This window comes from Zerene cesonia, chromosome 25 (assembly GCF_012273895.1).
Source record: "Zerene cesonia ecotype Mississippi chromosome 25, Zerene_cesonia_1.1, whole genome shotgun sequence".
Classification (NCBI taxonomy): Eukaryota; Metazoa; Arthropoda; class Insecta; order Lepidoptera; family Pieridae; genus Zerene; species Zerene cesonia.
In genome coordinates this window covers 1,174,164-1,200,134 of record NC_052126.1, presented here as the reverse complement: position 1 = coordinate 1,200,134, position 25,971 = coordinate 1,174,164, and the positions used below count along the sequence as shown (strand labels likewise).

Genomic DNA, 25,971 nt, shown 5'->3' with positions numbered 1-25,971 from the left:
TCTATTTAAATTCGTGAATGGGCAGTTTATTTAATCAATGAAATTAATAAACAGTCGGATATTCATTGTTAATATTGACAAACTAACGACGTGTACTTAATTGATATTTAACAAGACTTTCGATAATTGTTTGGTTGAATTTTGAATTGATCGACATTTTAGAAACTGGTAACGAAATAACAAAGCACAGATTTGTTATTAAACAGTTAGATTATAATAAAAATAAACAGTGTTTTTATTTCATCAATACTTCATTAACATTAAAGCATCACACATTAATATATAACATTAACCAATGGAACAATAAACGAATACACAGAGCCAATTCTCAATGAGATATTGGAAACGAGGGGATGTCCATTGGGACTAATAAAAAGACGAGAACTATCAGCGCACTGAAGATTGATCGCTTGTACTGAAAGTGTTTCATCGATATTTACATTTCTACTTTGAAATATATTTCATTAATAGATTAATAGACCTTCAAACGAATAAGTCTTTTTTTTATTTCGTTATTACACCAAACTCATATCAAGTATATCTTACAATGCAGTTAAAATAATAGAAAAGTGTGCTATATACTTCAGGAAATATGCTAATTTGAAAGTCTGTTGAAAATAGGATGCCACAAATTTTATACGATAGAAAAAAAATAATTTTTAAAACTTAAATTCTTTAGAAAAAGTTCAGTTACTCCCCAGCCTCCAGATTCTAAAATGGGACCACATATAGCACCACTTCTAACAAAAAGAAACAAGACCAATTCTAACAAAAAGAACCAAGCGTACTATCGATTCCGTTGAAAACCCACCCAGTTGTCGACTAACAAAACTAAAACAATAAACAGTTAAATTTTTGGGAACATTGTATCAAAAGGTGGTATAAAACGATTGGTCCGACAATATTAATATATTCCATAAAGCATATAGTACATCCTTACTCATTTATAGAGCTATTAACGACAGTTTTCCGTCTCATCAATTACACAAGGAATTTCGAAGTAAATTATAGGCTACAAACGCTTAATTAAAACGTCATTACGTTGTGTTATTATATAAATTACCGAAAGGAAATACGGCAGTGTTTATAAAGAAAACTAGCTGCACCCGGCAAACGCAGTTCTGCCTTACTCTTATCATTTAAGGGTATGAAAAATAGGCACAAAAAATTTCATCAAAATCGGTCAAGCCGTTTCGGAGGAGTATGGCAACGAAAACTGTGACACGAGAATTTTATATATTAGATTGGCAAGTATCAAGTTGAGCTATGTTTGTTTGTGGACCGTAAGCGAATTGCGCGGAACCATTATTGATGTTTTGAGAACAAAATATATGTGAATAATATAGAGATAAATTTTACTTATGTTGTATACGTAAGCTTTGTGCCTCCATGTAGCACAAAACAGCTAAACCGATTTAGATTCTGCTTTGGTACACATATAGATTACATAATTGTAACAAACATAGCACTTTTACCGTAATTTTTTTAATCTTACTACAAATTTAAATTCTCAAAATATACACACTATAAAAACGACGAATAAAATTTTGTTCGAAATATTTCTTATTTTACATTATACCATACAATTACATTACTTTTATAATATTCTTAATTACTTAAGAGCTATTAAAACGCGTAATGTATTGCAAAATAAGTACCTACATTGTGGAAATAGATAATTAAAATTTAAACATTGCTAAGTGCTTTGAACACTTTAAAGTATTTATTGCAACAGTTTCATATTAAACATAAATACTTGGTGAAAGAAAAAAAGTCACAATAAAACACGGAATTCTATGAACCCTTAAATATATCAATCCCTCTCTGTTTGTTATTAATTTTAACATGAATTAAAAGTATGACTTTTTTAGACTGCTATAGAAAACATAAAGTGGTTGGTTATTCATCTATACTAATGTTATAAAGAGTTTGTATGTATGTTTGAACGCACTTATCTCAGGAACTACTGCTCCTATTTGAAAAATCGTTTCAGTGTTAGAAAGTCCATTTATTGAGGAAGGCCACAGGCTATATATATACCACGGGCAAAGCCGAGGCGGACCGATAGTCAGTTTTAAATTACGATCTTCTTTTGCATAGTTATTTATCTGATAATTGTATAAAGAACATACGATACCATTAGATGACCGAATTAACTAATTAATTAATTCCTCCATGTCGAATCATATTCAAGATGGAGTCTAATGTTATGCGAATATACGGCATTTTCAATTGTCTTCCGTTTTATTAAAATGATAATTGTAGAAAATATTAAAATTATCTGAGTTAATTTATAACGCAATACTCATGACGTAATTCCATCGCTCGTATACGGTCACATTTATTTGAAACAGTATTATGAACGAAACATATTTTTTTTTAATTATCTAACAATACTATTCTTTAACGCCCCCAAAAAAATACCGACGAAATGTTATATTGAGTATATTAAAATTATCACCAATATTAAAATTGACCGTAGGCGCCTCTAAAAAGGTATCAAAGAAACAAAAATGACAATTTCTACGCCATATTATTACTAACATCAAAACTTAACAAAATTGACTTTCGCTTCGTATTTCATCACTCAACAAGAATGATCACAGTCAGGCTATAGATACATCAATAGGTGATGACGCCATCGATCGCTCACTCGAGCCGAGTGCGTGTGCGCACATCTCGAATTATTCCCGCTATTTGCTCTAATTGCTCTGTACGTGCAATTGATACGGCCATTCATATTGCATCGGTTTTAAAACATATATATATATATATATATATATATATATATATATATATATATATATATATATATATAAATAACAATATTATATATCTTGTTCTGATGGTCTGAAAGAAAATTTAGATAAAAAAACGAAGAAAGAACTAAACTGTCTGACCGACTTATACAGAGTAAACGTAGGGAAGTTTGAATTGAATCTTGGCGATCCTAATCAGAATAATGAGATGACCCCTATAAAATTATCGTACTTTGTACGTACGTACGTTGTAATTGTCAAAATCAAGTCAATTACGTACAAACATGTACCTAAACGTAGAAACACACAGGTGAAGCTAATAAAAGCTAAGCTACATCAGTCGTTATTAGATATATTATGTCTCCTGTGATAACTTAAGGCACCATACGTTTAAGAATGACCCATTAGCAACCCTTGAATTAAAATAAAATGTACTAAGGCTCTTATGTTTAAACAACTTTATCATTTACAAGTGGCGAAGGCAACTCAACCTAGATTATAAACCCAGTTAATTGAGTTCAAATTGCATATAAATAAAATTTCGTTAAATTTTTTAATATTTCCGCATCGTGGTTTTTTATCAAATATGTCTTCTATAATCAACAAACGTAACTGAATTATAAATGTTTAAAAACGAATATTACATAATACAATAAGTTAGCATACATTAATTTTTAATTGTATTTCACTATAAAGATACGTACTTTTATAAAATGCATACGTGCAAAGTGTATCTGAGCAAGATACCTTCTTGAATATAATCGTTCTTAGATCTTATTACGTTTTATATGCAATCTGAAATCTGTACGCTTATATATACCGTGAAACATTTCACTCACCAGAATATCCTACAATAGATCACATACCAAATACATCAATCACGACGATTGTCAATTTTTCCAGGTAGACACAAGCGACATTTCAGATTGGTGGGTATAAAAAGGTTCATGTACGAGTTCCACCATACATATCAAAACTACGAAAGCGAAGCCATATGATGAAGTTCTATCCATATTTCTATATCTACACTATTATTATAGGGAAGAAACTTTTGTATTTTTATGTTTGTAATGTTTTTACGCAAAAACTGTTGGACTGTGCATACGTATATACGTGATATTTGAATACTATATGTACCACGGGCGAAGACGGGGCGTACAGCTAGGTTCTAAATGTGTACAAGAAAGTAGTGTTTATTACCCCACTCTTAACTCAAGAACAACTGAAAGACTTTTCAATAATTTTGGCTCGTGTGATTTGCCTCCGCCAGGATAACGAAAATTTTTAAAACCCCCAAAAAATGCCTACCCGAGCGGAACCGGGGCCGGGCAGTTGGCATTTTATAAGAGCGATTCTCTCACATGTTATAAACTATTACTGATAGCACGAATTATTACACACTTGCGTTACATGAAACAATATAATTGCACGGCTGACATAACGAAACGATCGAATTTTCCGGATATTTTAATAGCCAGCGTGAAGATGGAACAGTTTCCCGGCGGCATTATGCGTGCTATTACGTAAATTATTATGGAGTACGACGTGTGGCGAATTCAAATATTTATCCATGTGTAAGTGATTATTATTTAACAAATTTCTAATCCGATCGATTTAATATCCTTTACGATAATGAAGATAAAGAAAGACAGGAAGATAAAACATTTATTCGTACATGTAAATATAAAGAGAGAACTTAAAATTAACGTATAACATATATATTTGTAAGGGTTTTTATGTAACAAGTCGGACACAACTCTCAACAACGAATAAAATAATAATATAATATCAAATGCATAGATAATAGACATGTAGCAGTAATTAAGAACAACTTCCGTCAGTACCTACTTAATTATTTCCGTTGCCATGGCAACTGCAGAACAATCTTGTATTACAGTCCCATAAAGTTCGAAATTCGAATATACCCATAAACTTTTTAATTACTTTCGAACGCTTCAAGTTACCAAAGAGCACATAATAATTATAAACGAAATAATGAATGCCCGACATTATATTTCATTACGCGTTTCGCATATCTATGAAAGTAATATGACTATATTCATTTTCATTGTTTTGTAGACATTTGTATCTTTATTAGCAAAAGTATTATTTCAGGTAGACTTCCACAAAGAGCGTTCCCCTCTACCAAAAAGTACGTCTTAACATAATATAAATGATTAAAATAAATTCTGCGTCTGGACTACAGGCGATACAAAAGAAATTCGGTAAATGGATAATGAACCATTTGAGAAAACAAGAAATAAGTCTGTCTGTGTGTCATTAATTGTAATTATGTAATGTATTTAATTGTAATTGTCTCATATATATTATTTATAAATTTAAATGAGATGTTATATAATGTAAAAAATTATAGTTAATAATTAATGTTATTAGTGTAAAACCGTTTTAATTAAAATTATAAAAAAGTATATATTTTTTTTAATGACATTCAGCTACAAGTAACAATATAAAATAAAGACATTCGATTAGATGTAGCTTTCACAGAAGCTCAGACATGCCGACAACAAAGATCTCCATCTATCCGCAAACAGATCACATTCTGGGTTATCCTTCATGAGAGCATTGAGCGCAGTAAGATATACAACCCCAATAGTACCCCAGCCTGTTCAGCGCAAACTCCAAATGAGTAATCCTTTAACCATATCACATAACACCAGTCCAACTTACATGCACCGGTCATGATGGATGAAGCGATTAAATTATAATGCCGGAATATTTCCTCACCCACTATGTTATGGATGTAATTAGTATACGGATTATGCGTAGCGAGGAACGCGGTCATGCGATTGTAATAATATTAGGGGGAGTTAGCGATAATTGCTTTATGTTCTCTTCGGTCGGATTTCGTGCGATAATTTATTGTTCAGATGAAGAAATAACAGCGAGTGTCTCGACGCTCCGTGTGGTTTTCTTATCTTTACAATTTTAGAACCCGTGGAGGTGAGATAGACAGACAGACAGAGCAAATTTCGCATTTTTATATATGTAAAAATTAAGTACTACATGTACGCTGTTTAATAAATTAATTACTTCATTGTTGTCGCAAAAGATACAAACATATTACACTAATTTGATCACACGAAATAAATCAATTGTTGTTTAATTATAAACTCAGAGGTTTATCTACATAGTATACAACAAAGTCGCTTTCTCTGTCCCTATGTCACTATTTATGCTTAAATATTTAAAACTAAGCAGCGGATTTGATGAAGTTTTTTTTAATAGATAGAGTGGTTCAATATTAAGGTTTATATGTATAACATCTATTAAACTACTTCAAATTTAACGCGTGCGAAGCCGCGGGCAAAAGCTAGAAAAAGTTGCCTTTATTTTATTCCAGTTGTCAATCTGTCTACGTACCAAATTTCATTGCAATCGGTTCAGTAGTTTTTGCGTGAAAGAGCTAAAAACACACACACATCCTTACAACTTTCGCATTAATAATATTAGTAGAATAGTAGGATTAGTAGGATTATATAGGATGATATAGATTTGCAATGTTGTTTTTACAATTTAGTTTTAAGATGTTCTTCTAGTTTTAAGAAGCTCTTCCATATATATGCATGTTGTGTTTACCATGTGTGCATTTAGGTCTTACTTAATTGTTATATTCACTTAATGTAATACCTGTCGGTGAACCTAACATAAACAAATAAATAAATATATTTCTCAGTGACCGGTAATGTATGCGCTAATGATGATTCTTTGCAATGATTTGTTAATGACAATAACACTGTATAAAAACAAAATAATCGAAGTCGATACGTTTGTGTGTATTAAATAAGCTGCCCCATCACGACCTCACACAATAACCTATACTATACATATGTGATCTGTTGTGTGTGTATATCTGTGTCAAAATATTTATTTTTCTTTCTTTCTTTCTTTCTTTCTATATGCATACATCCATGACATCGCTACGATATCGAAACTCGCCATGTAGTTCACTACAACGTCCAATACATAGGCAATCGCAGTCCGTTACCAGCGACGCAACAAGCGTTTAACAGTTTCACAGCCATATTAAACACATCGATGCTTTTTAATGTCGCACAATCGTCGTTAATTAAATATTTACAGCTTCCTGCTGACTTACAATAGCAAAACGTCCAACAAAGCGCACCGCGAGTCTATACTTTGCAGTTTTCGCAATTCGTGCAATTAATATAAACGCGCATTGTGGTCGAGTTATAAAACTTTATAGTCTAGTTATTGATACATCTGATTGTTGTGATAGTTGCACTGTTTTATATGCGTTTTTTTTGTAATGTTTTTATTATAAATAATATTTCTTTGTTGATCGTTATACGTTGATGAACAATAAATTCTCTATATTACGCAATAACATTGCAATAAGCTGAGGAATGGCCAAACAACCCTGATTAATGTAAAAATAAGCTGTATTATAAAATAATAGCGAAGAAAACAGACGTTTCTATTATCTGTCATATATTAGAAATGCGAAAGCAACTTTGTGTGTCTGTATGTCTGTTCTTCACACCTTAACCACTAAACCGATTATTTTTAATTTGGTTCAGAGATAGTTTGAGATCTGTGAATGGGCATGGAACTCTGCGGGGGAAACCCCGAACTGTCTATATTTAACTTTGACTACCAGTAAAAATAAAAAATAATCATGTGAAAAAAAATTTAGAGAGTCATGTGGTAAAAAAATACAGTAATTAATCTATTGAATATGTGAATGACATAAACCTTATTACAGGTTAAAATTCAAAACAGCGCGTTAATACCTCGAAAAATATTTTTTTAACCATTACCAACCATATTTTGACTATTTTTAAAGAAGATCCATAGATATTCCTCCACTATCCTAAATACTCTTACTACTTAAAACCATAGGCTCTTCCAAAGATTGATGACGTTGACAATTATTCAAGATTGATTTTCAATTTCCTCCCGAAAAAGGGTTAGCAATAAAATTCACGGCCATTTACCAATACATCAATCCTTTCCCCGTTCTAATATCGCGAAATCCTTATCAATAAAACACAAAACATGGCCACGTGAGAATAAACGATGAAAATTAACTTCTATTCCATTGGGCGTAGAGTCGATTATACACATTTACAAGTATCAATCCCCAGAACGCATATAAAAAGTAGGGATAGCATATACATGCGTATAAGTTGATAGTGGGTTGAAAATAATTTACTTTCGTTAGTGAAATTATATTGAGAAGTGCTTTATTAGTGTGTGTGCAAAAACAATGGAGTTTCATGTGAGTAATTCTTTAATCAATTTAGAATATTACAATACAAAAAGCTTTTCCATTCTCAAATTTTGATAAAGACAAAAAGCCACTGAAAAACAACGATACATAAATGAATTCAAAACACAATGAGAAAACTCATTCTTTTTGAAATTATTTAACAACATTTTTAAGCAATTTATACTTTTTATAAGTGTATGGTATCTCGCAAAAATATTTACCTTATTAAAATTAAAATTAGAGCTATCATCTGAAAGTTGTGTAAATTTCACTAGATAGATAATTGTTCAATATAAGTTAGTATAACCTCATTAATTCTTGTCAATTGCTTGTATTAATTCATTATACAAACCAATTGCTACCTACACTTCGCTATAAAGCACTTTTAAATAGTTTCTTATAGCTACCAAAAAAACGTAAATGAAAACAAATTTCACTCGGATTCCGAACACCATAATGATGTCATTATGTAGTGAATATCTGAATAATGTGAAACTAATGTCAACTCACTGCGAATCTCTACTGACATAGAAATTTAGTTATCTTATTCGTGTCATATGAGAAATTCTATAAACTGAATAGACACGATTTCTACTTTAGAAAATTTGAAAAAAAAAACGCTAATCTTTTGTTTGTGTGTCCGTGTGAATCAATCAGAGTGTAGACTGCAAATTAATAAACATTTGACATAAAATATATTGTTTATACATAAACATAAACAATAAATCGTACTAAAGAAACTACAGCAACTGCTACGAAAAGTGTTAACACTGTTTTAATAATTTAACGAGTCGGTTAGTCGGTGAGGAAGTCTCCTCAGGAGTATTTTCATCCGATGTCACAAAAACAAAGGAGGTTCTCAATACCAGTTTTTGGGATTCGTTACTTGATAACTCCGTGGGTTTTCTTCTGATTTACGTGATTATTTTTGAGTTTTATGGGGAATTGTTGGCATGCCCATTTTAGAATTTGGAGTGGAACCTCCCGCCCCCCCCAGCGACGTTAGCGAGTTTTTTGTAGAAATAAATCATTACAAAATAGCTAATTATTTTCGTTTCATAAAATTAATGTTTAAACTCACAAGACATCCACTGATCGTAAAATAAGAACAATTTTTTTATTTGCATACGTATATTTTCCGCATTTTGTTACTGTTAGCCGTATTAATATTTTTTTAAACAATTAACTATTTTAATCCAACTGAACAAATTATTCATACATTTTTAATCTTTCGTCAAAATACAAATCAATGGATGGATGTATGGATTTCAATGCCGAGACCGCTTTTATGAAAATTCCTATGTGTTACATATCGATACATATTTAGAAAAAAGAATTCTAAATGATGACCAATAGCCGGAAGCAAGATAAATATGTCAGGCAATGGATCGTGCAAATTAATCGCTTTATTCCGGCGGTCGGTCACGCTACGACGCGCCAATTTGTGCAAAACGCGCATAAAGTGTTTCCGATATTACAACGAGAAAAGCTACGTTCTAAACATTTCTTTTATAGCAGAGCGGGCGACAGAGCTAGTGGATCACATGAGGCAACGCCACCGCCCATGAGCATTCACAAAGCTGTTGTAGCTTTTGTGGAGCTGTTGCTGACTTTAAAATAATTATTTCGCATTAGATCCCGGAAAAAACTGTTTTTAAAGCTAGCTGCACACCTTGGCTCCGCCCGGGTAGTCACTTATCGCAATTGAAATAATATAAACTATCCTATATTTTAAGGTGGATCAAACTGCACATGGTGCGTAAATTTGATTAAAATCGGTTGAGTAGTTTTGGGGAGTCCATCGCGGACAAACAACGTGACACGTAATTAATAAAATATATTAAGATTTGTGCTCTATAATGTATAGATCAACCACGCTAATTTGCTAATCCGCAATATTGATTGACTCCAACAGCCATAATTTGGTTAGGACAATTATTAGTATCTAAATAGATCCTGAAATAAGTAGTAAGACTCTTACATAGAATTACACATGCTGGACTAATTTTGAAAGAGAAAAGGCATAACATAAAAACAGAAGAATATACTACGCAAAGTACGTCTTAACAATTTTGAAACAACAGAATCGCACCTAAAACAAAACACAATACCAATCACTATTTACGACCGCAAACGTAGGTGCGGATGCAAAACAGCGCATATTGACATACCAAACGATTAACAGTATAGAGTTAGTTGCATTAACAATTTTATTATTTAATCGCAAACCGCGTCATGATATAACATCACATGTAACGGACGAATTAAAAGATGTCAAGTGAAATTCTATTTGCCGAGGCGTAACAGACACAGCCCCGCACGCGATTTATAGGAAATACAGTTCATTTCGATCGAGGAAGCTATTAAATTATATTTAAGCGCGACGACATTGCGGCAGGATCCATATTATATCGACAAGACATGTTTCCTAAATGAATTAGGAAATAAGCTTTTAATTTAATTGTGCGTAATAGCTTTATAATAGTCAGGACTCTGTTAAAAGTTATGATTCTTTCTCTAAAGTTATTTTATATCATTTCTTTTAGCACAATAAACGCAATTGGCATTCAAAAAACAACATTTAAAATAATTCTCAAACTTTTAAGATGTCTGTAAATTTAAAAGTCAAACTTCATCCAAATCGGTTCAGCGATTTAGAAGTGAAGAAGAGACAGACGGAGAGAATCATCTGATAATAAGCGACCACAAGTGTAGCCTAAGAACATTTGCAGAGGCAAGATGGCGCTTAAAGAGTAAAAGGGGTAGAGGAGAAGGAAAGGATCGGCGACGGGAATAAAGATATGGCCTATGAAGGGTGAAGAAACGGATACGGGGCTCAAGCTCCCCCACGCACCGAACGAAACACAGCAGCATGCTACTATTTCACGCCGACCTTCTACGGGGATATGGTACCTTCCCCGGTGCGAGCTGGCCTAATTCGTGGCGAAGCGTCGACTTTCACCCTCAATAATTTTATCAAATTAGTGTATTGTCATCGGTCCTCAATAAATCTACAAAGTTTGAACGAAATCTGGCCGTTTAAAGTGGGTCAAAATCGCGCCCAAAGAAGTCGGTTACAAACAAACATACAGGTGAAGCTAATAAAAAGCGTGTAATAAAATATAATAGTTTAAAAAACTAAAAAACACGCTTTGACAAAAATCATATTTTGCAAATTGAAAACTGGAAAAAAACATACCTTCCTAAACCTTAATATTCGTATTTTCTAATAACAATAGCTAAAACCTAAACAAAGCCACGCACGTTTAAAACGCCACAATGAGTTCAACAATCCCAACTATATCGCATTCATACGTAAAACGCGCCAATTACCATTGCATTTTATCGAAATTCTTATGAAATTCCTATATCTATGCGAACGCGTCGCGTTCACGCAATGATGTGGCGTTTCACATGCCATAATATTAAAGACGTAACCGTCAAACAGCATTATGTCATATTTCATTTCGCGTATAATCGTTAACTTTCGTGCGACGCTTAATTGCGCAGTCATAATGAATATTGCTCGATCATTCGACAAGCACGGCAAATCATCAAATCTATATTATCGTCGCCACATTTTTATGGTCAAATCTATACGGTCTACTGCTAAAGAAACAGCAATTGTCGTTCAATAATTATGTCTCGAAGACCGCTAGAATTATACATAAAGCTTTTTAGTCCATTATGATTTAATTAACAGGTTAATTAAACAATATGATAGCACACGAATCAAAACAATTATCATATGCATTCACGAAAGCATTATACACATTTCATTAATCTAATAATACCGTATGTAATCGAGATCAACGCAGAATATTTGTCACGGCAGTTACGCGCGTAATGACAGTAATTCGCTTGGAATTAATTGAACATGATCGAGACATAAAGGAGAGTCACGACAAGTCGATTAAAATTAATCGAGCTACAATTAAATTAATTCCGGTACTGATTTTCATTTGCTTTTTTTTTTTTTTTCATTTACCGAAAAAAGATCTTCAACCTTAGTTAATAAATAGTATTTTAGGAGCACCAACCGAAGCTAAAATGAAAACAAGTCATGATACTTCCCTATCACAAATTATCACGTTGATCGATTAAAACCCTTTCAGCCAAAACCCCACGTTATTGAGTGCCAAAAAAATACAGTCTAAGTGAGAAACTCCTTCGTTTCTGCGTCGTCGGTTGAAAATACCGTGTGTATTTTATATGATGATAAATATAAATTATAATTGTTTATATTAAAATACTAATTCGCCTTACTGTTACACTAGATGGTTGCTTAATGAAAATAATATGAAATTAAGAAAAAAAAAATTGACGTAGAAATATATGTATTTTCTAGTAACAATAGATCCTTTCTTAAACCCTTCCCTATTTACAGTGGGCAATCCATTTGTAGAGGCGTAAGATCTGCCATGGACGTTATGCCTCTCTAAATGTTCATGGGCGATGGTAGCGCTTACCATCAGGCGTCCCACCAGCTCCATTGCCGACTGTGGCATAGAAAAAAAAAACAATTTTGTTGTTGTAAAATCGGCAAATACCTTTAAATGTATTAGAAATAATATAATTTGTACCCAAAATGTCTGCTACAGAAACAAAGCTCGAAAATAACGAAGTATGTCCACACAACTTCAACTCAATTGAATAATTGATACAGATAAAAAAAAAACATAATTATTGTATAAAAACCATGCTTCAATTATTTCATCCTGGCAATCCTGATCAGGTGAAAAAAAAAACTCGTGAAAATAGTATATTTAATAAAGTTTGAATTAAATCTGTCCGTTTAAACATAAAGTGGGTCAAGATCCAGTCTAAATGAAACAGTTACCTACATACATACAGGTGAAGCAAATAAAATCGTCTAAATTAACTAAGTTCCCAAATATCAAGGAGCCCTATTCGTACACAACACGCAGCGTAATATTCTACAAAAACACCCATTCTTTCACAGAAACTATTGCCCCTATTCGCCGTGCTAGCGTCCGCTGTCGCCCAATACGGCGGGTACGGCCTGGAAGGCTACGAGGACTACCACAAGCCGTTGGTACACCACGCGTTAGACGAGCACCATGACGAATATGATGTGGATTATCATGTGAGTAATTGTGTCAGTTATTATAAAACAATTGATTTAAATAGATAAAAAAAAACAATCAAAATCCGTTGTGTAGTTTTAAAGATCTAAGCATACATATGCATGCATGCATGCATACATACATAGGGACAGAAAGGGGAAGCCACTTTGCTTTACACTATGTAGTGATATATTGCTGGTAATTTGGCGATCTAGTTCCGAACTACCATCTGGTTTAAAAGTGAACCAATAACAGAAAACCATAACTACCTCTATGTTTAATAAAGCTAAATGCATAATAAATGTTATTCTAAAACACTTCGACAAAAGAATTACGCAAAGTCTCACATAAAACATTAATTATTCTAATATCGAACTCAGACCTACCGAATGTGGTTTTGTCATCAAATCAATAAAATACATTGTAAATTTTCACCACCATTAGTTATTACATATGAACTGTAAATAATAAATGTATACATATAGACCTGTGCTAAATACGGTATATAATAATTCCAGGCACACCCAAAATACTCGTTCGACTATTCGGTCAAGGACCCTCACACTGGAGACGAAAAGGAACATTGGGAGACTAGAGACGGTGACAAAGTGAGAGGTAATTAAAGAAAAACCCATATCTTTAACTGGAGTATGTCATTTAAAACTAATCTTAGTTGATAATCCCCCACCTGATGATAAATGCATCAAGAATTGTATCCCTACCCTCATTATTCTATTAAGTCTATTCGTCACTTGTTTACCAATTTGATATTAAGGCTATAAGAAATATCAAACTACCCTCAGGCTCCTACACACTAATGGAGACGGACGGCACGAAGCGCATAGTGGAATACGAGGCGGACGACAAGAACGGTTTCAACGCAGTCGTCCACAGGATTGGCCATCCCAAACAGGAGATAGAACACGAAGAATTCAACATCGCCAAGCCGGTGTATGAACCGCAGTATCAGGAGGATTTCCAACAACACTACGAGGGCGGGTTCGTCCCTATGACCGGTTACGATCATAGACACTAAGTTGCGTCTCAGTTCTTTGGTACTAGAATGGTGGGCTGGGGACGTTGACTTGGATAGGCATTACAAGTTGGGATCATGTAGGCTTTAGGAAGATAAAACTGGCCATTCTGAATTTTTATAGATATGAGTTATAATGTTGGGATTTATTGTATTGCTTACATCTTTAAGTGTTTACAGTATCAATGTACTGTACTTGAAGATAAAGCTGTTAGATTTATTAATGTGTGCTTCTTACACTTTGGTTTATTAATTATTGTAACACATAATATTCGTTAGTAGCTAATGGATATTCTTGTAGGTAAAATGCAAAGACCTATCTTAAAACTAGATCTATTTAGATCTCTCTACTATACCAATAATCCTGAATACCTATTCAGGACCGCCTCCCTGATTAAGTGGTTACCACGTGAGTGTAGAACCGAGGGGCCCAGGATTCGATGCTCGGTAGATACAAAAAAAAATTCTCGGTCTAGCTGGACATAGAAGACTGATCACCTTCTTGTCCATAAAGGACATGGAGGACATGGGACATCACTTTTTACTACAGGTATACAGGTCGATTTTCTTAATATTATACCTTTTACATTGGAATCATTTTAATCCATCTTTATTCCAATACTCGTGTCCGTCAAACAAACCTATTCTAGAACATTCTAGTATCAAAGAACATTAAAAGATCTTTTGTTTCTCCCCATTCAACTTCCGCGTCATAAAGCTAAAGCTGAAACGCTTTAGAAATAACTGATTACTTATATTACAACCAGTATTATTTGCGTAATTTGATCGACAATACTTTTATCAAAGTCTTGAACATTTATATTATATATTGTAGATATTTAGTTATTTTACAGAACTTCCGAACGAAAGGAAAGCAATAATAAACTCATTTGATAAAAATTAACAAAATAACCTCATAATACACTGTATTAACCAAGTTTCCTAATATAGTAACTACATTAACTGTCTCTTTCTTTTGTTCGCATGACAAGCGATGGCACATATATATTGCGAGTAAATTTTTTAGAAAATTGGGAAGTACGATAGAAAGAAAGAAGTTGTTAGTGTAAAGCAAATGAGTATCCATTCATATGACACTCTTATGGGTGTAAGGTATATTGAGTCTTAACATAAGATGATAAAGTCGAAATTAATTGTAGCCGTGATCGATTCTGAAAGTTTTCCACCATCGTTATAAACAGAATGTTTGCTTGCACATAAATGAATGACAGATTTATTTTATATATTTTTATACTCATGGTTAATGATATTCGACGTTAAAATTGTTATATTTCTTCTTAAAGTTTAATATGTTAAGTTTTCCAAAAACAGCACAAAAATATGAAAAAAAATGTTTGCGAAGACCAAATTAGTAAAAAGTTATTTTACTCTTTCGGTTGAATATATTTTATGAATTCTTTATAAGATAAAAATATGAACGAGTAGACTCAATTGTAGAAAATGAGTATTTCTTGTTACGTTATTTATTTGTGATTTTTGTATTCCCTTGGATTGATGAGACTGTAATTCGTAGATATTAAGTATTGTACAAAAATCTTGTAATAAACTTTTTTTTATTGTTTATATTCTGCTTTTTATTGACACACCTCCTCCAGTGACGACCTGAATTCAATTATACTTATAAATATAAAAGCGTATGTATCTCAGTTTGTAAATAAAGATAAGCCCAAAATAATATTTATTGCAATTATATAAATTGTATCGATTATAAAATAAAGAGGGAAATAAAGAGGGAGAGAAAAAAATATAAATATATTGTTACCTATATTTACGTTACTTGGGAGAATTTTATATAACTACAAAATACTTAACATGATCCCACAATCAATGTTATCTATAAATATAATATTGTTAATAATTAAAGATATATAAAAAAAAGTTTTAAGTTCTGAGTCAATTGGACAGACTCGTTTTCATTTGTTATGCTATAAGTAAAAACAAAGTAGACAAACGTTAAGTATATTAAAAATGTTGTGAACGGCTATAATCAGTACATGTGCCAGACCAGTTGTTTTATGAAACGTTTATGTATTAATGTTCTGTATATATACTGTCCCATCCTAATAGATAAAATAGCAAAGCGGTAGCAACACAGAGTTGAGTACAAAAGTCCACTGACCTCTGCGCAAGCGCAAGCTTGAGCCGGTCGTTCTCGTAGCGCAGCTGGTCGGCCGTGTCGGGCGCGGCCGGCTCGCCCCCCGCGCCGCCCGCGCCCCCCGCGCCGCCCGCGCCCAGCGCCCCGCGCCCCGCGCGCCCCACCGTCGCGTAGCCGCCCTGCATTTGCGAAATAGCAAAAAATCGAAAATAAAGTCTTCGTTTTTTTTTTCACCAAAAATCACAACAGAATCGATAAAATCTCGTATTCTTTCACAAAAGAAAAACTTATGACTAAAAACAATGTTAAAGAGTCTTTAAGTCACGTGTTCTATCACAAAAAAATTTCATTAAACAAATACAAAACCACGTTATTCGCTGAAAATTCACTATATAGAGTCAAATAAAAGGTTTTCACAAACACTATTCTTGTGTAAATGGTAATTAAGTAAGTAATTCACCAATTTCAACAAACTATTTCGTCAATAAAACTTTCGTTGTTTGATGTGTTGTTAGTTATATCAACGATAAAAATTTTATACATTTCACTAAATATAACCTACTTGGGCTTTGTGTGGATGTTAACTAGACATTTTGTGTATAGAATGATTAAATATAGCGTGTCGTGTTATCTACAGATAAGTTTAAACGATTAGATATCTTCTACGCTAATTGTCATGGTGCATTCACACATTTGTGTGTGTGATTCACCTCGACACTCAACGATACATTTGACAAAAACATTAGTATGCGAGTATCGTCGTGAACAACTTTTCAAAGCCACTAAAACCACCATACCGCCATACCACCCTACCGCCGTACCGCCATACCAACATACCGCTCTTAACGCCAATGCGCAAATTTCAAAGCGAATAGCGAGTCCACTATTTACGGTATACTATTTTATATGCGTGTTCATTATTCGCCTAAATATTCGCACGAATGTGTAAATGCACCGTCAAATGATAATTCTTCAGTTATTACTTTTTTTTTGTTTTTTTTTTTATTTATAACTATAACATTAATTGCAATTGCCTGTTGTTTTTAAAGGAATATGATAGTTTGAAAGTTTGAAATTGTATTTCTCGTAATATTTTTTTATGTAAATCAAATCAATAAAGCAAAATACATAAACTATTTTGCTTTATTGAATTGCATGTATGAGCCTGAACAAGAAGCTTTTTATTAATAGTAAGCATTAGCATTTTATTATTTATGGTTTTAATATTTCACAATAACAATTAATGTATACAATTTGTGATTAAGTATAATAAAAAATCTGTTCAAAATTTATTCATTAGTGCTATCTATATTTACAAATGTGTACTTTTTTGCTAAGACAGTTTATATTATAAATACTGTATATTTATGCATATACCTGAATAGTGGATGAGACTGAATGCGCCCGCTGATGAACCATCATTTCGTCATTATCTGTTTTTGGCTGCAACAAAGACATATAAATAAAAATTTGCAAATAAATATAAACAGTCTAGTTTTTGAGTCAATTCGTTATGAACAAAAAATATTTAGGAGAAACATATTAGATTATTTTATTATTATTATTACTTTTTATATTAGCATTTCAATATCTTTTGAATAATCAACAATCAAGTAATCTTGAAAAATAAATTATTTATTGGGAAAAGAATTTACAGTCACTTAAAACATTTTTATTATAAGGACAATAAATCAAATGAATTTTAATATTGTAAAAAAAAATCAAAACATTCAAAAAGAGGATTGGATATACTTGAGGGATGGTGCTATCCGTCCCTGAATGGAGAGAGCACTTATCGTTGATTGTGGACTATATATATAGTATATATACATACAGTACGGCATACGGATATGGTACGGCACGCGTACGGGCGCCCCCGCAGCGCGCGCGGCGCGGGCGTGCGAGCTCATTACCTGCGCGGGCGAGAGCTGCGCGGGCGGCTCGTCGGCGGCGGCGCGCGCGGCGAGCAGCGGCGAGGCGGTGGCGGAGGCGACGGGCGTGGCGGCGCCGGAGCCGTTGGCGGGCTTGCCGCACTGCGCCGCCTGGATCGCCTCCTTCACCTCTTGGAACTTCTCGATAAACTGCCAACGCAACAGACATATAACGTTACATAACGTTACTTGTCTATCATCAACGTTTACATACACAGTCTCACGTACTTTTAGTTGCCTTCAAGTGTGTTTGAAAAGTTCTAGACGAAACAAACTAAAATTAAGGCAAAGTAAAGCTTATTAACTTTATATAAAATAATTATAATACTTTTTTTTAAAGTTGCTCTTAAATTTATATAACTTATTTATTATCATTGAACTTATTAATTAGGCTAATAAGGATTAAGACAAATCTCTTCTACCCATGTCGATTGATCTATATTTTTTAAATTAAGTACATCTGTACTTATTGCTATTCTCTCTATTTTATTATAATTTTTCTAAAAACTCTAAAATTTAAAAATTATATCGTTAATCCCTATCATTGAACTTCATTCATCACATTGCTATTCGGCTTATCGCTCACCTTTCCCAACTCCGCCTCGGACGCGAAACCCAGGCCGTAGACGGTGTTGGCCCGCACGTCGCTCCACTGGCCGAACTTCTGTGACGTCTTGGTGAATGTCATGTTCGCCGTTATTGTGCTGTTGATCACCGCCTGGAAGTATCGAAGCACAAATCTTTTAACTACGACAACTGGATGATAAAGAACTATTTGTTTATAGTATTCATTGTTTAATGAATCCAAAAAAGATTCTTAATTCGGCTTTATTTTCGACGTTTAAATGTCATACTTTACGACATGGTACCCCAATGTTTATAAATTAAAACGTGTTACTTTTTATTTAAAATGTACCTATAATAATATAAACATAATGTGATGAACGTAAAGTGAAATGGCCCATAATCATCGGGATAGCAACATCAAACAGAACTATTAAATAGCGATCGAAATGTATTGGGCTTCTTAAGACTTAACCATTTTAGGTTTGACATGCCGAAGTCCAAATGCGTAGCTTAATCTGTTTGTTGCTAACCACTTGTTAAACCTTTATAATATACTAGCTGCACCCGGCAAACGCTGTTCTGCCTTACTCTTATCCTTTAGGGGTATGAAAAATAGATGTTGGCCGATTCTCATAGATAGCGGACACGCACAAAAAATTTCATCAAAATCGATCAAGCCGTTTCAGAGGAGTTTGGCAACGAAAACTGTGACACGAGAATTTTATATATATAGAAGATTTATTTATATATATAACTGAACTTTCGAAAATTGCGCGGAAATTGTATGCATGTAGTGTTAAATTGGAATTATTAGACGAGGTCAACGATCGGTGGATTAAAAATGGGCGTGGTGTGTTTGTATTTGTACGAGCGCGTGTGTGCGCGTGTGTGCGTGTGCGTGCGTGCGTGCGTGTGTGTGTGTGTGTGTGTGTGTGTGTGTGTGAACGTGTATTTATGTTAGCGAATTACATTTCATGTTGGGCCTAATATATTAAATCAAATCTAAATTCTGCAAGGTGCGTCAAAGCTGTGCACTACTTGTACTTAATATAATAATACTACAAATAGAAAAATTCATTAACGAAGAGTTGTAAATACCTAGTTTATAGGAAAATACAAAAGAAAAAATTTCAATATCTAGTCTCATTATTTCCTTTAATTTTCTTCATTATGACGCTTACACTATGCTAAGTAGCGACCCACTCATATTGACCTACTTATATCCGGGACCTTAATCGCGAAACAAACGCTATAGCCATAGATATGATACTTGATATATTGATAAAAAAACAAGCAATGCTTATTTCATCATCAAAAAAAAAAAAAACAAACGTGTAACTACATAAAAAAAAAAAATTCGACTCCACGAAATAAGTCTCGAAATACACTCGAACAAATTGTACAACAACATCGATGCCACAATCCGGAGAGTTTGCGACAATATTTTATTTGAATAAACACCGACAGCGGAAACAAAACAACGTGCTGCACTCACGAATTGTGCCAAGAGCGCTCGTCGCCCCCTCTGGTGTCAGAAAAGGACAAACATCTCCAGTGATGTATGGGGACGCGTTTTTTAATAAAGGCGCGAAATTCCTTTATGCTTCTGGCTTGAAAATGAAAAACTTCAATTCTAGTCATAGTTTTATGATAGATTATGATAGAGATTTCCTTCGCCAGAGTTTTGTACCGCTTGTATCAAGTGCGTTTAAAAAATGTATTTAAATGGTAGGGATGCAATAATGGTGAACTTTCCTCTTAAAATTATACCCGTCTATGGTTGTAAATTTATATGCTCGTACTGTTTATTTGTAAACAATAAATGGGTTGTATAACATTTAGATAGTCCTAATAAACAATATTTTGAACATAAGTAGAAGGCTTACCGCCTTTTAAAAATAAGTAAATTCACTTAAAAAACAATGAACAATAAACTAATAAATAAATACATAATATAATTAATAACATCCAGTTCCTATCTTCTTTTGATACATTGTAAATCCACACTAATCACCAATACGATGATATTTATTTATTTATTTAACTCTTCAACAAGATTGTACATAGAAGGAAACTTAGAGATAATAATAATAATGAATAAAATATGATGATGATAGTATGTGACCCAATTCGTCCTAAAATACGGCTTCCCCTGTTATTGATATCTTTATCATATGAATACTTTGATTTATTTTACGTGTATTAAAACGTGTATGTTTACAACAGAAAATCTAACCTTTAGAAATATAAGGTCGTAATAATACACATTAATAAAAAGTGGGTCGTCTTCTAGGTATGCTTTTTAAGTAAGCTGGATGTGGTAGTCGAGCACGCTTCGGCACAAATTGGGCCAGCTCGCACCGGGGAAGTACCACACCCCCACAGAAAACCGGCGTGAAATAATAGCTTGCTATTGTGTTTCGTACGGTGAGTGGGGAAGCCGGAGGCCTATTTCCTTCTCCTAGCCCTTCCCAGTCCATTCCTTCTTTCCAGTCATCAATCCTTTCCTTATCCCTTATCCCTTATAAGCGGGCAGCGCATTTTCAGAGGTCTAAGCCTCTGCGAATGTTCATGGGCGGTGGTGATCGTTTACCATCAGGCGAACCACCAGCTCAGTTGTCCGCTATGATATAAAAAAAAAGTCATCCTCGGCTAAAGAGTTGTACACAATTTTTTCATAAAAAAATTGTGTACAACTTTACTAATGTTAGTCGAAACAATTGTAGGGCCAATGCAAACGCGAAAATAAGAAAAGACTAAGATTGATGACGGACATAACCAAATTGACTGAAAAGGGATACAGGTCTTCGGATGTGGAGACATCTCAACACAAGTGTACTAGACGTGATGAATAACTCACCTTAGTCCCCTCCACGCTTATGATTCTGTAGAGATTCCTCGATGAATCATAGAAGAAGGAGACGGACACTGCCGCGGAGCTGGCCGACATCCACGATCGTTTGGTCTTCGGGTCTATGTGGAACACGTGCGCTTTGCACGTGAAGATTGGCTGCTCCCTGGAGATTGGAGATTTGTAAATTTTATAAGAATCGCAACTTCTGGTGACATTGATTATAAGTTATATGACGTAGAACTGAATGAAATAATGGCATTGTTTCAGGATGAGGAACTTGAAGTGGTCTATTGCTTATTTATCACAACTGCTTTGCTTAATTACAAGAAGAAAAATTTAGTTTCCAACTGAAATGCAATTTCGTTAAATACTTTTAATAAAGATTTCTTTTAAACTGTATTAACATGACATGAGTTTCACGCGAAAACACACATTTGTTGAAATTCTATACATGCTTTATCCTTTGTTTTAAACAATTGCAATAACACGCATTGTTGTTTGCTACCTTTTGAGGTCCAGGCACCGTTACAAAAATACATAACAACTATAGTATTGTTGCTATATTGTTGTTATGTATTTTACCCACAATCTGCTTTATAAAAAGTAAATTGTAGGTGTACTTATTTTACATGTATTTTCCCTTCAATTAAGGAATACCTAGTGGAAATGGCTACCTAGCGATAAGGCCGCCTTCTGCTCATTCTTTAAACGTATCGTTTGCTTTCATGCTTTTATTTTAAACGGCAATAAAGAATTTCATCTCATTTTACAAGTTTCGATGTTAGCCGCGAATAATTCGTAAATTTAATTCTAATCCAAACAAAATTATTCATAAATTATTAAGGATTCAATGGATCTAACCGCAGCAGCGGATAATTCATGAAATAGCAAGTTTTTGAGGTACACTCAGACATACAGACATTAAAATTAAACTTAAAACTTTATCGCCCACAATACAGATCACGCGTTATGTAGATGAATGCAAATGTGCAAAAATATGTCCTCAGTAATACCAAATTGGCATGAAATATGACCTCGTACAAAGTCGGTGATCATTTGTCATCTTTTCGGTTGCTATGGAAACCAGACAAGACGTTTGAATGACCATATTAACTGATGGTGCTAGCTAAATCGGATCACACCTGAACAGAAGATGCTAGCTTATATGAATACATACTTATATGAATCTGACAATACTTGCATGATGGTGTTACGGAAATCCGGCAGGAAATTAAACATGGCTTAGATATTATAGCCTCATGAACTTTGCTGCTCGCAGTTTGATTATTTCATACAAAAAAAAAAAATTAAAATGAACAATTATTTATTATTAAAAAACACACCTAATGAGTCAGGTTCAGACATCATATATTATCTATTCCAGAAACTTTTTCATCACTGCTTCAACCATGAATTTCACGCGTTTTTGCGTGTTTAATTACGCGCGTAAACTTCTTTTTTAAGAGACCTTTATCCAACCGCCTTCAGCTCTAATAGGTGTAATAATTGAATAAAAATATGACAAAATATATAATCTACATCCAACCTATATGTTGAACCAGTTTCACTTAGTGGTAGACAAGAACTCTTATTCTTATTAAAACATTTATGCAGAGTCAGTTATAGACAGAAATACAGACATAATGATTAAAAATATTAAAAAATACATGAATACTAGCAGTCCATCCCAACTTCACCTGCAGTATATATTTTTTAATATCGGTGAACAATTTATGCGATTCTAACAAACAATCAATCACAGTTACAAATCAATCCATTTGTTCCTGCGATAACCTCATTCAAACAAACAAATTCTTTCGTTTCATATAATTGAAATAGAGTTATAGATTTGATCGATTGCATGCAACTGTTAATATATATTTTTTTCAAGACTCCACTACTGTAGTTCCTCAAATTCAAATAAAATATCTTAGATAAATCCTATTCAGTTGAGTCGAGAGCAGTTCATGTTGATAAATCTGTCATAGTTAGATATTACGAAACAAATATGAGGCACGTACTAGATAAGTCTTTGCCATGATACAAAGACAGAATCAAGTGTTTTATCTAACACTGCATTTAACCATCTTTTTAATAATATTACAGCCAATAGATAAGTTAGGATTATTGTAACATGTGTGAATGACAATATATTTACGGTGATGTTTTTTTCTATAAAACATGGGTTATATGAATTAAATATTTAAGACTTTTTGTATAATACTGGTTAGGTACTAAGCCTACTATGTTTTTACTGTGTGAGTGTCGAGATTTTAGCACTAAGGCCTATACTGAAGTTAAGAACAATATTCAATTTTGTGAATATGATAATAGAATAAGGAGTCATAAATAAATAAATGTATTTAAGTTTTGTTAACTCTTTCTCTCCAAAAAAATGTATTCAACCTTTCAACATTAAAAACATATATTATGTAGTGTTCATGTGGCTCAAATTAGTGTCCTGGATACAATATCTTATATTTAATGATTTCCCAAACTTTCAACAGAGAATGTTAAAACATCTATACATACTTGCTTCTTATAATACTTACACCTTCAATGAGTTTCTTAATCCATATGTCATAAAAAGTATATCCATACCAAATACAAATATTTATGACCTGAATTATTTATACCTAAATTTACTACTGTATACCAGTACAGTTCAAATACATATATTTTTACTGAGGGCAAGAGAACCCTCTTCGAAAATTTATATACAATTGTAATGTTTTCCTAAGACATTTTTTACTTTATCATCAATATAAACAAACAAAATAGTTTTAACAACTCAATTAGACAACATATACGCGATACTTAATAATTGTTCCATTTGCATTTTACTCTCAGTCTCTGTGCTTATAACTTCTAAGTATACCAGACAATTATAAATAGCCGAGAGAGCTCGCACCCTCGTCCTTATTACCGAGGTAAGAGCGCTCAATCGGACACAATCAATGCAAAAGTGCAATCATTCGTATGAATTGCGGGTTGCGAAAGTTATTTTTGCAAAAATTATAAGTTATGTGTTAATAACATAAATCAAAATAGCGTGCTGGGTTGAAGTTGAAAAACTTCATGATTTTTTGGTAAATGGGGCCTAAAATATCCCTTTGCATGGGTAAATTGCATCCCCTCCCTAAAAATATCTAGGATCAGGGAAATACAATTTTCCCGATTTTCTCAATAATTTCACGGTGTACATTATTCTAGAACTATTGGTAGTGAAATTAACATTAAACTTACCCCATGGTTTCTTTTCCAGCTGTCATTTAAACTCACTAATTTAGAAATAAATCTACTTCATAATTTCCAATTTTTCTAACACAGCACAGCTGTCATACAGCGGTTGCGACATAAACTAAAGATGACAGTCGTGTTACCATGATAAAGAATTTAGAGATAGCAAATTACAATATCAGTAAAATAATGTTGATTCTCAAATATGTATTTCTTATTTTTTTAAATAACGTATACCTAAATAATTATTGATTAATAAAATTAGAACATTATCAATATGATTGAAAAATATGTACCCCTTCTATATGTACACTGACATCTCGATTGCAATAGTAAAACTAATATTCTTTATTAATACTGCTAGTTCACGGTAGATGGCTCTAAATTAAATGATTCTAAGAATCAATCATTTAAAAAGTAAAGTAATACATTGTCACTTTGTCATGATAAGTTTTTAATTCTACAGTATTCTAATTGCTATGCCAAAAAACACGTGGAGTATATATACCTACATACTTTTACAACAATAATTTCACTTTGCACGCATGGATGATTGTAGAAATACGTAAGCAGTTGTTTATTTATAAACCTATCGTAATAGAGTAATCATGAACTTTTCCTTTGCATCAATATGCATGCGATGACCGCATGGAGACGTCGATGCTCGTTGCATGTATACAATGCAGCAAAACACACTATTGATAAAACCTTCGTCAAGAAAACAAAGATAAGCTAAGATAAAATATATTATGGGCAATCTATGCATCTGCATTTACATGTCTATAAATAAATGAACCGGATTCATCTACTATATGCTGCATAAAAAGTAGGCACCTTTAATACGCTTGTATTATCTTCAGCTGTATGTTTGTATCTTCGTATATAGCCGATTTTAGTTTTAGATTCGATTCTGACGATATTTATACGGACAGTTTCAATCTTTGATTTTGTGATAGGGAAGCGCTTGACTACCTGCTGGTAAGCGTAGATGTAGTCTAAGATGGAGCGCGCTTCCCTAGAAGGTACCTGTTCACTCTACTTTTGAAGACCCCCACATTACACCCGTCAGGGAACACAGACTATATATATATATATATATATTTTATTTTATTAGCTAAATTCCCCTATTATTA

At 33.3% G+C, this 25,971-nt stretch overlaps 2 protein-coding genes across 2 annotated transcripts in view; one reads left to right on the top strand and one right to left on the bottom strand.

Moving 5' to 3' along the window:
- LOC119836638 (homer protein homolog 1) overlaps positions 1-24,977 on the bottom strand; it is a 28,778-nt gene extending 3,801 nt beyond the window's left edge. Inside the window, exons 1-6 of the mRNA XM_038362022.1 lie at positions 24,845-24,977; positions 21,605-21,761; positions 18,764-18,895; positions 18,160-18,327; positions 17,624-17,689; positions 16,271-16,425 (exon numbers count right to left, since the gene is read on the bottom strand). Of these exons, the coding sequence (XP_038217950.1) occupies positions 16,271-16,425; positions 17,624-17,689; positions 18,160-18,327; positions 18,764-18,895; positions 21,605-21,761; positions 24,845-24,870 (704 nt within the window). The 5' untranslated portion in view covers positions 24,871-24,977. The remainder of the gene's footprint in view (positions 1-16,270; positions 16,426-17,623; positions 17,690-18,159; positions 18,328-18,763; positions 18,896-21,604; positions 21,762-24,844) is intronic.
- LOC119836639 (adult-specific cuticular protein ACP-22-like) lies at positions 7,920-15,714 on the top strand. Its single transcript, XM_038362023.1, has 4 exons — positions 7,920-8,019; positions 12,974-13,117; positions 13,616-13,712; positions 13,901-15,714. Exons 1-4 carry the CDS (start codon positions 8,008-8,010, stop codon positions 14,131-14,133), a joined length of 486 nt encoding a protein of 161 aa, XP_038217951.1. The 5' UTR covers positions 7,920-8,007; the 3' UTR covers positions 14,134-15,714.
- Positions 24,978-25,971: the final 994 nt, after the last annotated feature.